This window comes from Solanum lycopersicum, chromosome 3 (genome assembly GCF_036512215.1).
Source record: "Solanum lycopersicum chromosome 3, SLM_r2.1".
NCBI lineage: Eukaryota > Viridiplantae > Streptophyta > Magnoliopsida > Solanales > Solanaceae > Solanum > Solanum lycopersicum.
The window spans coordinates 52,965,951-52,978,445 of record NC_090802.1 but is presented as its reverse complement, the minus strand read 5'-3'; the positions used below and the strand labels follow the sequence as shown (position 1 = coordinate 52,978,445).

Below are 12,495 nucleotides of genomic sequence, written 5' to 3'. Positions count from 1 at the left end.
AAGACTCTACTAGACTCGTTCTTGTGTGATGAGACCAATGAACCTAATGCTCTGATATCAAGTTTGTCACGACCCAAAACGGGTCGCGAGTGGCACCCACATTTATCCTACTATGTGAGCGAACCAACCAATCTAAACCCCAACTTTCAACCATAATTAACATAATATAATGCGGAAGACTTAAACTCATTAATGAAAATCGATTAAATAACTTCTAAAAACTCATTACTTATTATTCCCAAAATCTGGAAGTCATCATCACAAGAACATCTATCCTCAAATTACTAAAGCTAGGAGTATCTAAGAAACTAAACATAAATAAAAAGCTAGTCCATACCGGAACTTCAAGGCATCAAGACATGAAGAAGAAGATCCAGTCCAAGCTAGAAGCATTAGCTCACCCTGAAATCCGGTGTAATGAAGACTGGCTAGAGTTGCGGTTGAGTTGAAGGCGACGGTACATTTGTTGTACTCCACAAATAACAAAGAAAGAAACATACAAGTAGGGGTCAGTACAAAACACAAGTACTGAGTAGATATCATCGGCCAACTTAAAATAGAAAACAGTATATATCAGATAATATCATAAAATCAACTACAATACTCAACATGCGGCATTTACAATTACCATAACCCTTGGTCACAACACCAAGCACATCAATGAGGACTCACGCCTCCCCATCAAACTCATTTGGGAATTAGGTTCATTAAATTGAGTATATTATCATATTTCAAGATTCATTCTCTTTACTAATCCTGGTGCGGGAACGTGACACCCGATCCATATTCTATCCTGGTGTCGGAACGTGACACTCCGATCCTCATATACTATCCTGGTACCGGAACGTGGCACCCGATCCATATACTATCCTGGTGTCGGAACGTGACACTCCGATCCTCATATACTATCCTGGTACCGGAACGTGGCACCCGATCCATATACTATCATGGTGTCGGAACGTGACACTCCGATCCTCATATATTATCCTGGTACCGGAACGTGGCACCCGATCCCCTAATCTCACTACTTTCGTTCATCAAGCCTTCTTTTATACCAAGGCATCATCATTAACAAATTAGATTAGGGTTTTTCAAAATTTAGGATTCAATAGCTTCATCATGCTTACTTTATCACAATTATATAATCACATTCATGCAAGCATACAATTAAACATATAGAAGGGTTTACAACACTACCCCATACATATCATTCACTATTAAGAGTTTACTACGAATAGCATAAAAACCAGAACCTACCTCCACCGAAGATTAGTGATCAAGCAAGCGAATTCCCCAAGGCTTTGTTTTCCTCTTCGTTTCTCCTCTCTCTCGATCGTTCTTCTCTTTCTCCTCTGTTCTTTCTATTTTTTTTCTTATTCAAACCCTCTTTCTTTTACCCTAATTAGCATATAATTAAGTATAAAAGATGATGAATTAAGCCATTAATTAATTCAAGGTTATCTCCTTTAACTCTCAAGTAGTTAAATTATTAACATTAACCCACTAAATTTATAATTATAGTAGGAATAGTCCAAAACGCCCTTAAAACATTTAACAGAAATCCGACCCAGCCTGTGATTATGCAGTCTGTGACGGGCCGTCGTGACTGCGACGCTCCGTCCTGCTGCTTCCGTCACAGAGTTCAGAGACTCGTTTTATTAAAGAGTCTGTGACGGCCCGTCATGCTTGTGACGGTCCGTCCTGTCATTTCATCGCGAAGTTCAGAGAGTCGATTTTAGTACCCAAATTTCAGAATTCTAAGTGTTTTGGAACGAGACCCCCTCGACGGTCCGTCGTGCCCATGACGGTCCGTCGTGGGATCCGTCGTCTCAGCCAGTTTTTCCAGAAATAAAATCTGCTGCTCAAAACGACTAAACAGGTCGTTACAGTATTAGGGGCTATGTATATGTACGTCTTTAATATCGCTTGGAAATAGACACGTAGCAAAGATATCGATATATATTTCTCTATATTTTAGCATTTTGCTCTTTAATGTTGAACAAGAAGAGATGAGATCTCTTCTTCTCTAAATACTCAACGCTAATGTAATTTTTCTACCTCCTCGTGTGTTGTGTTGTTGTATCAAGTAAATGAGTACACATGTTATTATCTTTAATTTCTTGTTATTTTTATTTACTTTTTCATTATTTTTTCAATTTTTGCTATGAGATTTATATTCATCCTCCATAATTTTTAATGAAAGACGAATACCTAGTTCAATTCTTCTGTTTCTAGGTATAAAAAGTTAATTTACTAGATTTATAGGGTTTTTTTATGGACTATAAAAATGAAGTCTTTATTGAATCTACAAATTTGAGGTGAAAAGATTAGATAGTTCAAAAATTTATTCCTCCTATCAATATACTTTACCAACAAATAAAAAAGAAATAACAATTTTCCCTCAGGATAATAGGAAAGGGAAGGAATTAATGCTGGAACACTTATCGGCCATATATGATTTCACTAGTTTGGATTGAGATTTTGTTGTTGTTGCCTTCTCAGGCATATTTTTTTGTTTTGTTCAAGTCAAGTTTTAGTTTATAAATAGATCCAACTTACTAAACTTAATTTAGTTTAGTTTGTCTATCTAATATTTGTTGAAATTTTGTTAACTTACATTTCAGTTAGCTATGCATCTCTAAATATTATTAAGCTAGTCCCAACGTGAATGATGTAAGATAAATTGATGCCAATAATAGAAAAACAATAAAATTTGATTTATATCGAGGTTGAGGTTGAGATATTTAACCATAAGACTGAGATCTCTTACATGTAATAAAGAAGGTGAGATTAAGATTGAAAATGACCATAATTCTATTCATTTTGATTATTAATCATTTTAAGTGATTGTGATTCAATTTAGTCTCAACCTTCTTTATGCAATACATCTCAATTTTATATTTAAGGATCTCAAACATAAAGATACATCAAATTTTTACATTCAGTGCACATAAATTTTATCTAATAAATAAGTCTCACAAAACTATTTTTATAAACTAAGTTTTCCTTTAGTATGTACTATTAAATAATCAACGTATGTTCTTTAGTTATTATTATGAATCACATCAATCTAGCTTAATCAATCTTTGTATTTAAACTCGTAACATAAAAAATAAATAATAGTATGAAACTAATATAAACATAAAAATAAAAATGAAGATTGAAATTGAAGTTGTATAAAACCATAGTGTCCCCAACTACCAAATAAGGGGAGGAGAGAGTGAAAAGGGACCAAAATACAGAAGGCGATAAGGCCGTCCAGGATTTTCCTTCTTAAACCCTTTTCTCTTACTCCTCAGCTAATAGCTCCTCCATTCTACTGCATTTCTCTGTCCAATTGGTGAGTTTTCTCCCCATTCTATGCTTTATTCTTCTTCTTCTTCATCACACTTTTACGCTTTACTGGTCGGTGTACTGTGTACACGCTATCCACGAAAATTCTTCTCTTTGACACCAAGATATATGGTTTATGTTTGATTATCGTCGTAATTTCTCTGATTTATATGTAGTTTTGAGATTGGGTTATTTACTGAACCAAAACCCTAATGTTTCTCGTTACTTCATCTCGAGTTTTTACTATATTGGTTCAGGGTTAGATCAGTACTGAGGTTTTGTAGTATATTATTATGTTTTTGGACTCTAATTGCTCTGTGGTTTTAGTTCTAACCTGGAGTTGTTTTACCTCTTAGCTATGGCATCTCAAATAATTAGAGAATGGGCTGGAATACAGCAGTTTCCAGCTGCCACTCAATCAAAGTTGCTTGAATTATTGGGGAAACTGAAGCAGGAGGTGTGCATCTCTTTTTGACCAATTCTCCTTACATGGCGTGCTGATTAGAATTGTTTGTCACTGGCTTTTGGTTCGTTTTATATAATGGTGTTCCTTATATGTTCTACATTCAAATTGGAATTGCAAGCGTAGGCATTTCAGACCAGTCACTAGTGCTTGTTTATATGTAGAGCGTATCCAGAGTCCATATGGCATACAGTCTTTAGATACTTGTCTAACTACTAATTGCCCCTGTTAACCAGGCTTACAGTGCAAAGTAATCTTTTGGAACCGTATAGTGTACTCCTTTGACTGGGCCGTCATTGGAAGATATTGGACGATCTTTCAAAGTGACATCCAAACATAAGGCTTGCTTATCTGTTTGTTGTTTCTTCGAAAGCTGTTTATGAAATTGTTGTTTAGCTTGTATATTGTGCTAATGGCGGAGATTTAAAATTAAAGTAGTTGTTAAAAAGGTTTAGTGCACCGAAAGGTGTGGCCTAATGGTCAATGAAGTGGGAACTTTGAGGTCTCTGTTTCGAATCTCGGACACCACGGTTATAAGACAAAAGTTTAGTTTGATAAGAATTGTTGCATTGAAATTTGCTATTGGAAGTAAGGAATTACATTTTTTGAAAGTTGTGGTAGTCACAGAATAATGTTATTTACATAACTATGTCAAACATTTTGGAACGTCTTAATATGAAAAGTTGTTCTTGTTTGTAGTTCAGTTGAACTGTAAAGAGTGGAGTAGTTAGTGCTTTAGTATTTGTTTCCCCAAAGTAGTAAGTGCTTTGAACGTTGCTGCTGATATTCATTTGCTTTGTGCTGCATTTGTGTAAAATGGTTGCTTTTATTGCTATAATGTATTGTCTGATGTAATGCAACTCTCTTTATTTAACTTGTCGTAGAATGTCAGTACTCTCACAATTCTAGTAATGGGGAAAGGCGGTGTTGGAAAATCATCAACGGTGAACTCAATTATTGGGGAAAGAGCAGTTGCTGTTAGTGCATTTCAGGTATGTATTGCCTGCAGCATTAAATTGAGGAAGTGAAAGGTCTATTGCCTTTGTTCTTGTTATAGATACTAAAATAAAATTATTGATTGTTCAGTCAGAAACTCCCAGACCGGTGATGGTTTCGCGTTCACGAGCAGGTTTTACACTAAACATAATTGACACCCCAGGGCTAGTTGAAGGAGGATACGTCAATGACCAGGCTCTTGATCTCATAAAGAAGTAAGGCCTATTCTGATAATATAAACTTTTGTTTAATCCTGTTAGTGGTCGTTTGGTTGGTGAAATATCCCGGGATTATAATACGAGAATGACGGATTATTTAGTGGATATACTTTTTTTGTTAGATGCTTGGTTCATTGGACTAAAAATGGGATATGTGGGGTATAATATAACACAGTGTTTGGTTTTGCTCTAGATAAGTTGGTATAAGGTGTTACCTTTTTTTCCTATTTTAACCTTAAGAGTTTGTAAAGGACTTCGGGAGAGAGTCTTAGAAAAGGCCATCTTGGTCATTCTGGTGTTTCCGGGATTGTTATCCCGCTTTGAAGGTGGTATACAAATACAAACTAATCGCAGCATATAAAATTCAACCAAATGCAGGATGAAGTAATTCTGCATTTTATCCCAGGATTATTATCCTTTATACCACAAATCAGACGACCCCTTAATGTTTTTTCTATCTGGTGTTCTATTTCCCTTTATTTTTTCCATATATAAATGATCTTCTGGTAATTGACTTCAAACAGGTTCCTCTTGAACAAGACAATTGATGTTTTGCTATATGTGGATCGTCTGGATGCATATAGAGTGGATAACTTGGATAAGCAGATTGTGAAGGCTATTACTGATATTTTTGGCAAGGAAATGTGGTGCCGAGGAATTGTGGTTCTCACTCATGCTCAGCTTTCCCCTCCTGATGGATTGACTTATGAAGAATTCACGTCCCGAAGATCAGAGGCACTTTTGAAAATCGTCCGGATGGGTGCTCGAATCAGGAAACAAGACATTCAGGTTGGTCTCAATATTGTACTTCCTTGTGTTGCTGAAGTTATATTTCAGGATGATCACAATCTTGTAGAATTCACTTTCTCGTGAATCAAATTCTTATGCAAATGTTGATATGGATCTTTTTTTTGCTGTACTCTCCTGAATCATGTTTTCAATGTTGGAGATTCTATTTTTTTAAACGATGCTTGAGTTTGACACTTGGACATACATGGCAGTGCCTCCCAGAGGTCCTTCACTTAATGTTGAACTGTTTCCGTTACCAATCACCATTATTAGGAAGAAGTCACATGGCCTCCACACTTGCTTCCTTTCCATGTCTAGTGTCTTCCTGTTTATGATGATTGTAAAACAGGGGTCAATTAGCCTCTCTTTTCCTTGAAATTCTGTTACCGTGCTTATTTTGCTTCCTTTCCATGTCTAGTGTCTTCCTGTTTATGATGATTGTAAAACAGGGGTCAATTAGCCTCTCTTTTCCTTGAAATTCTGTTACCGTGCTTATTTTACATTCTACAACATGGCATCTTCTGGTCTACTTCATGATCATCTCCCGGAAATCCCTTAACGTCTTAGTTTACATTCTTACAACATGGCATCTTTTGCTCTAGTTCATGGTTTTGTTCTTCCCGCACGGTTGACAGGCGGTATTTATGGCTCCTTTTTCTTTGACTCTTAACATACTTAGCACACGTCATTATTTATGTGCGTGACATGCATGGGGAGCGAGGTCATGGCTGGTACTTTATCAAGCATCAGCTAATGAAGAGCCTTTCCAAGCAAAAGTTAATTTGTTCCAGGACTCGTCTTTGTTAGACAGTCTGTTCATCTGCAGATACTGGAAGGTATAGAAAGATCATATTGAAATCTACTTTCAATGGTCTCTGATACTTAAAAAAAAAGAGAGGGGTGGGGATGGGTTCTCTGATATCCATATATCGTATATGTTATACTTTTGCGAAAGTTACTTGAACTTCAGTTCAAGAAAGTTAAATGCTGCCTTTCCCTTCATTTTTTTGAGTCTTTTTTGATAGTGAAAGGTAATCTTTTGCTTCTGTTTTCTTCTTCTTTGTGAAGCAAGAGAATGGAATTAGTATTGTGGTAGAGCAGATTTCTAGCAAACCTGCCATTTTGATTGCAAGTTTATGTGGAGTCTTGGACCAGCGATAACAAGTTTGCTACTGTGATGCATTTTGCAATACCGTTGTTTGATAATTTTCTCTTAACTATATTGCTGTCTTTGCTGTTAGGCTGCTTCAATTCCTGTTGTCTTGGTTGAGAATAGTGGCAGATGTAACAAGAATGAAAGTGACGAAAAGGTTTGGGTGGTTCTTCAATTTGTTTCTATTAGTATGTCATCCTTTCACAAAAAAATTTCGTGTACCAACTGCTTAAACTGGTCTGTATTGTTTACAGATTCTTCCAAGTGGAATTGCGTGGATACCCAATTTAGTCCAAACTATTACAGATGCTGTTTTAAGTGGAAGCAAGGGTATTTTGGTTGATCAAAAACTGATTGAAGGTCCTAATCCAAACAATAGGGGCAAAGTGCTAATTCCTTTTATACTAGCATTCCAGGTGAACTCTCAATCTAACGTACACTTTGTGCATTAAGTATTTATCGTATGGCTCACTAAGCCCCTTCTGTTATGCCTTTGGCAGTATTTCTTTGTAGTGAAAAGGATCCAGAGGTCCATTAAGAATGATATTGCACGGGAGACCAGGCCTTCATGGGCATAAACATTCATTGGAATGGCTCTTGTTTGTCAACTTAATTCCCCTTTTGGTTCCTTGAAGGATTTTGGATTTCCTTGCCATCAGCTTATCAGTTTATACTTTTCTTGGTTAAGTAGTTATATTTATTAGTAGCCAGAGAAACCAGTCATACGCGGCAGTAGGATTTCAACTTTGTTCTGCTGAACTTGGTGTAGCGCCTTGGATTTATTGTGGTTGAATGCTTGATTAGTAACTGAGTTATGTAACTGTTGTTATTTGCACTTGTATTTTTCCATATGACGAAATAATTTTTTAAGCATTGAGAACTTTTTCGTAATTATACGAGGGCAACTACGCGTACATGAAGGGGGCTTTAGAAAAGCTAGGAAAAACAAAAATTATAGAGTTTTAAATAGAGAAACAAGGTAGATCTAAATCCAAGAAAAAGAAACGAGCAATTTCATGTTGTGTATTTGTGTTATATGTTTTTCAAACTCACTTTTTATTCTTATATTTTTAGTCATTGGTGGGATAAATTTATGATCCGTCAGAGATTGTTTACTCAATTAAAAAATGACAATATAACTCGTATTGGACGTTTGACTACGAAAACAAGTTATCTTTGATCATTGGTCTTGCAGTAAATATTTTAAATTTGAATAGATACTTTTCTATTTTTTAAATGTATATAAAATTCATTCAATTTTTTTTAAATGTATATAAAAATCAACTCAAATATCTTGAGATAAACGATGGTGAATAAGGTTACAACGACAAAAAATGACACTGAGGTTTATATTAGTCGAAAGTTCCTAAATAAACAAATCAACAGAGCTTTCTTCTTGTTCTTGTTTGTTTCTTTGCTGTAACTTGTAAGCAAATAAGACTGGACAACGGAACGGGACGTACCGGTACCGTTCCGGTTCGTTCCGATTTGTCCCGTTTCGGTTGCCTACGGGACGGGTCGGGATAGTCTAAATCGATACACGGAACGGGATGGAACCGTAATTTCGTACCGGTGTACTGATATCGGTTCATTCCGGTTTCGGTTCCGATCCGGTTTATTTAATATATATTACTTTTTTTTATATTTTATATTTTATATAATTTATATTTATATTTTTTATAAATTATATTTTATAATTCAAAATTTTCAAATTAACCGCCCTGCCCGCCCCTGCAGTCTGCAGTCTGCTCTGCATAAAGCTGCAGGCCCAGCCCCCCCGCCCCCTACCCTTTTCCCGAGACCACCCGGACCAACGGCTTTAAACGGAAAAATTTAAAACGGCTAGATTTTTTTGTTTTATAAATTAGAGTTGTGTGTAAAAATTTTATATACAAATTACAACTTACAAATATAAGTCTGAGTATTTGAGAGAATATATATTTCCAAATTACATTCATATTTATAACTTATATCATTTGGTCATTTGGTGTATTTCGGAGGAGGAATCTTCTTCAAATTTCAAGTTTCGACATCAATATTTTAATTTTCATTATAATCGTTTGTTCTTACACAAACGTTTGGTAACTTCGTTCCACTCTCTAATCTTATATTTATTTTCATTATTTAACTTGTAAGTTGTTCTTGTTATATTATTGTTCTTGTTAAGTTTCGTATTTTATAATTTATAATTTTATATCATGGAGTCTTCTAAAAAAAGTGGAAGTAAAAAAGGTCTAGTAGAATTAGTAAAAAAATTAGTTAAAAAAACTAATAAAGGTGCTAGTTCGTCTAAATCTAAAATTCCTCTTGTTAGAATAAATACAGATGAATTTACGCATGTGAATGAAATTAGTTTTTCCCGTCCCGGTCCTATAATATTAATTCAGATAGTCCTATGATTCCCCATGAACTCTATGAAAGACATTATGGTATTAATCAAGAAAATGAAGAAGTGGAAACAGATGAACAATTAAATTTAGATGAAGAAGTAGATTTAGATGATACACCGACTAGCCCCGCCGCTGACCTCAATACAGTCAATAGTATAGGTATTGAAGCTCCACCTCCGGTTGGAACTACTTGTCCCCCTATTATTCCAACTAGAGGTAAGACCAAGGTACAACGTTCTTTAAAATCACATGTGTGGAAATTTTGTTATTTGAATGAAGAAAAAACTTTTAGTATATGTAATCTTTGTAAACAACATTTTAAATATACATCTGGTGGGACGAGAGGTTCAACGGGGGGATTAAAAAAATATTTGATTAATAAGCATAGTAAAGAGTGGTTTGCATATATGTCTTCTCTTGAAGTTGTTGGAAATTGTAATGTTGAAGAATCGGTTAGAGGATTAAATATGGTTCAAAGTGAGTTAAATACTTCAAACCCAAGTGGTCCTCTTACACATCAAACCTATAACAATGATCGTGATCGTGAAAACTTTTCTAAAATGGTTGTTGTTTGTGGTTTACCTTTTATTTTTGGAGAACATCCGGGTTTTATTGCTTATATTCGTGAAACATATAATCCTAGTTTTAAAGGTTTATCAAGAAGCATGGTAAAGATATTTTCGAATTTCAAAAAAAACATTGTCAATATTTACGTGCCTATTTTGAACTAATGGATTGTAGAGTTGCTATTACTACTGATATGGGTCGTAGTCCTAATGGTTTTGATTATTTAACTGTTACTGCGCATTGGATCGATTATAATTGGAATTTACAAAAAAGAATTATTGGTTATAAAATTTGTCAAAAGAAAAAAATCGAAATTTATATTGCTACTACTGTGTTGGAAATTTTAGATTTTTTTGGTCTTTGTGATAAAGTCGTTAGTATTACTTTAGATAATGCCTCTGCTAATTTAAATGCTATTAATATGCTAGAACCTAGACTTTGTCCTATTAGTAAATATGCTTTTCATGTTAGATGTGCCGCGCATATATTAAATTTGGTTGTTAGTGACGGTGTGAAATTATTTGAAAATAGTTGTGATAAAATCGATAATGCTTGTTTTTACATTTTTCATATGAATAGTAGTAGTAGAATTAATCAATTTAAAGAACTTTGTAATGCATTTAAACTTCCGTTTAGAAAAGTTCCGAAGCATGTAAAAACTAGATGGAATTCCTTTTATGATATGCTTGAAGTTGCTTATGCATATAGACAATCTATTACTATGCTATTTAATAATCATAATGCTTATCCTGAATTTAAAATTAATGATAGTGATTGGGATGAAGTAAATGAACTTAGAATATTTTTGAAATCATTTTATGATGCTACTAAAATTTTTTCTGGAATATATTATCCTACTATTTCTGAAATTTTAATACACATATGTGAGATTTCATCTATTTTTTTCTGAATATAAAACAAATACTTTATTCACCTCTGCTATTGAAGTTATGATACAAAATTTAAAAAATATTTTTTTCCTATTCCTCAAATTTATTTAACTGCACTTCTTTTCAACCCCGAATATAAAGAATATGGTGCAGAAGCTTTAGTTGAATGCATTTATCAGAATTTAGATATTCAACCTGAAGAAGAACCTGATTTGGTAACATGTCAAAATAGTATAAAATACTTTGCAAAAGAAATGTATGATAAATATTCATTCTTAGATAATGTTGAAAATCCTCAAACGTCTATGAATCAAGTAGGTGCTCATGGACGAGTGAAACATAAACTTGGTCTTGACTCTTCTAATAAATGTGAATTTGTTAAATATCTTGAACAGGGTACAAATGATATTACAAACGATAATGGTATACCGAAACTATTGAACTGGTGGAGGAATCGTGGAGCTCAATATCCAAAACTTAGTAGGATGGTGAAGGATGTGCTTGCAATTCAAGGATCATCAGTAGCTTCGGAGGCAGCTTTCAGCGCGGCAAGATTTCAAATTGGAGACCACAGATATTCGTTAGCAGAAGACAGCCTGGAGATATCAGTGTTATTTAGAGACTAGATAAATGCTGAGCGTAGAAATCAAGGACTTCCAAAGTTAGATAGTCAATTTGAACTTTTCATAGATTCAGCTATTGGATGTGGTAGTGATGATGGCGTCGAAATTCAAGATCGTCAACGAGCTTTACCAAGACCAGAAGTTGATCACAATCAATCCATAGCTGAGTTAGAAAGAGGATTTACGGGACTATACAACTATTAGTATTACATTCGAGACATAGTTGAAACAGAACCCTTCCTAGAAGGTGGCTGCGTAAGCTATGTACTCTACTAATAGTTGTAAATTGAAATTGTAATTTGTTACAAATTTAAATAAATTAAATTGATATTTTTTAATTTTTGTAATTGTTTTATCCTTATTTTAATTTAATTTTTTTAAAATTACAAATTTATTTATTTAATATTTACAAGATACAAGTTATAAATATAACTTATAAAATAAATATTAATGAATATAACTAATAACTTATAAAGTATAAACTTCAAAAGATTTAAATTTTGAAAACTTTATTAGATTACTTGCAAACTTAACAATAACAAAAAAATTAATAAAATATCTTTAAAATAAACTTAAGTTAAAAATTATAGTATAAATTTACAAACTATTAAGTTATACTTAAAAAATAAAAAAAATAATTATATTTTCGTAATTTCAAAAAATATCGTCCCGTTAATCCCGTCCCGTTCCATCCCGGTCCGTTCCGGTTCATTCCGATTCCATCCCGGTATGTAGTGGAACGGAACGGAACCGATGAACCATCCTGATAATTCCGGTCCGGTTCATCCCGGTACCGGTCAACATTCCGGTCAACGGATTCCGGTACGGTACGGTACCGGTTCATTCCGGTCCGGTGACCCGATTTCGGTCCGTTGACCAGTCTTAAGCAAATAAAACAAAAAAATAATCATTTAATTAAGTCAAAACCAAATTCAATTCAATTCAATAATGAATTATGATAATATGACTATACTAATTAATACTAATTAAAAATTAATACTCATGTAAACAACTAATTTTACATGATTTATTCAATAATTACTACCATTAGAAAAAAAAATTAAAAAATAGTA

At 34.0% G+C, this 12,495-nt stretch overlaps 1 protein-coding gene across 2 annotated transcripts; it reads left to right on the top strand.

Moving 5' to 3' along the window:
* The first annotated feature begins 2,948 nt into the window (after nt 1–2,948).
* On the top strand, nt 2,949–7,843 carry LOC101248855 (translocase of chloroplast 34). 2 transcript variants are annotated; one of them, XM_004235160.5, is made up of 8 exons: nt 2,949–3,340; nt 3,690–3,790; nt 4,681–4,788; nt 4,883–5,007; nt 5,535–5,799; nt 7,041–7,109; nt 7,207–7,368; nt 7,453–7,843. In XM_004235160.5, the coding sequence occupies exons 2-8, from the start codon at nt 3,692–3,694 to the stop codon at nt 7,528–7,530; spliced, it is 906 nt and encodes a 301-aa protein (XP_004235208.1). In that variant the 5' UTR covers nt 2,949–3,340; nt 3,690–3,691; the 3' UTR covers nt 7,531–7,843. The 2 variants fall into 2 exon arrangements, with proteins under 2 accessions (XP_004235208.1, XP_025885764.1); XM_026029979.2 differs by lacking the exon at nt 3,690–3,790 and having other exon boundaries at nt 3,200–3,340.
* Nucleotides 7,844–12,495: the final 4,652 nt, after the last annotated feature.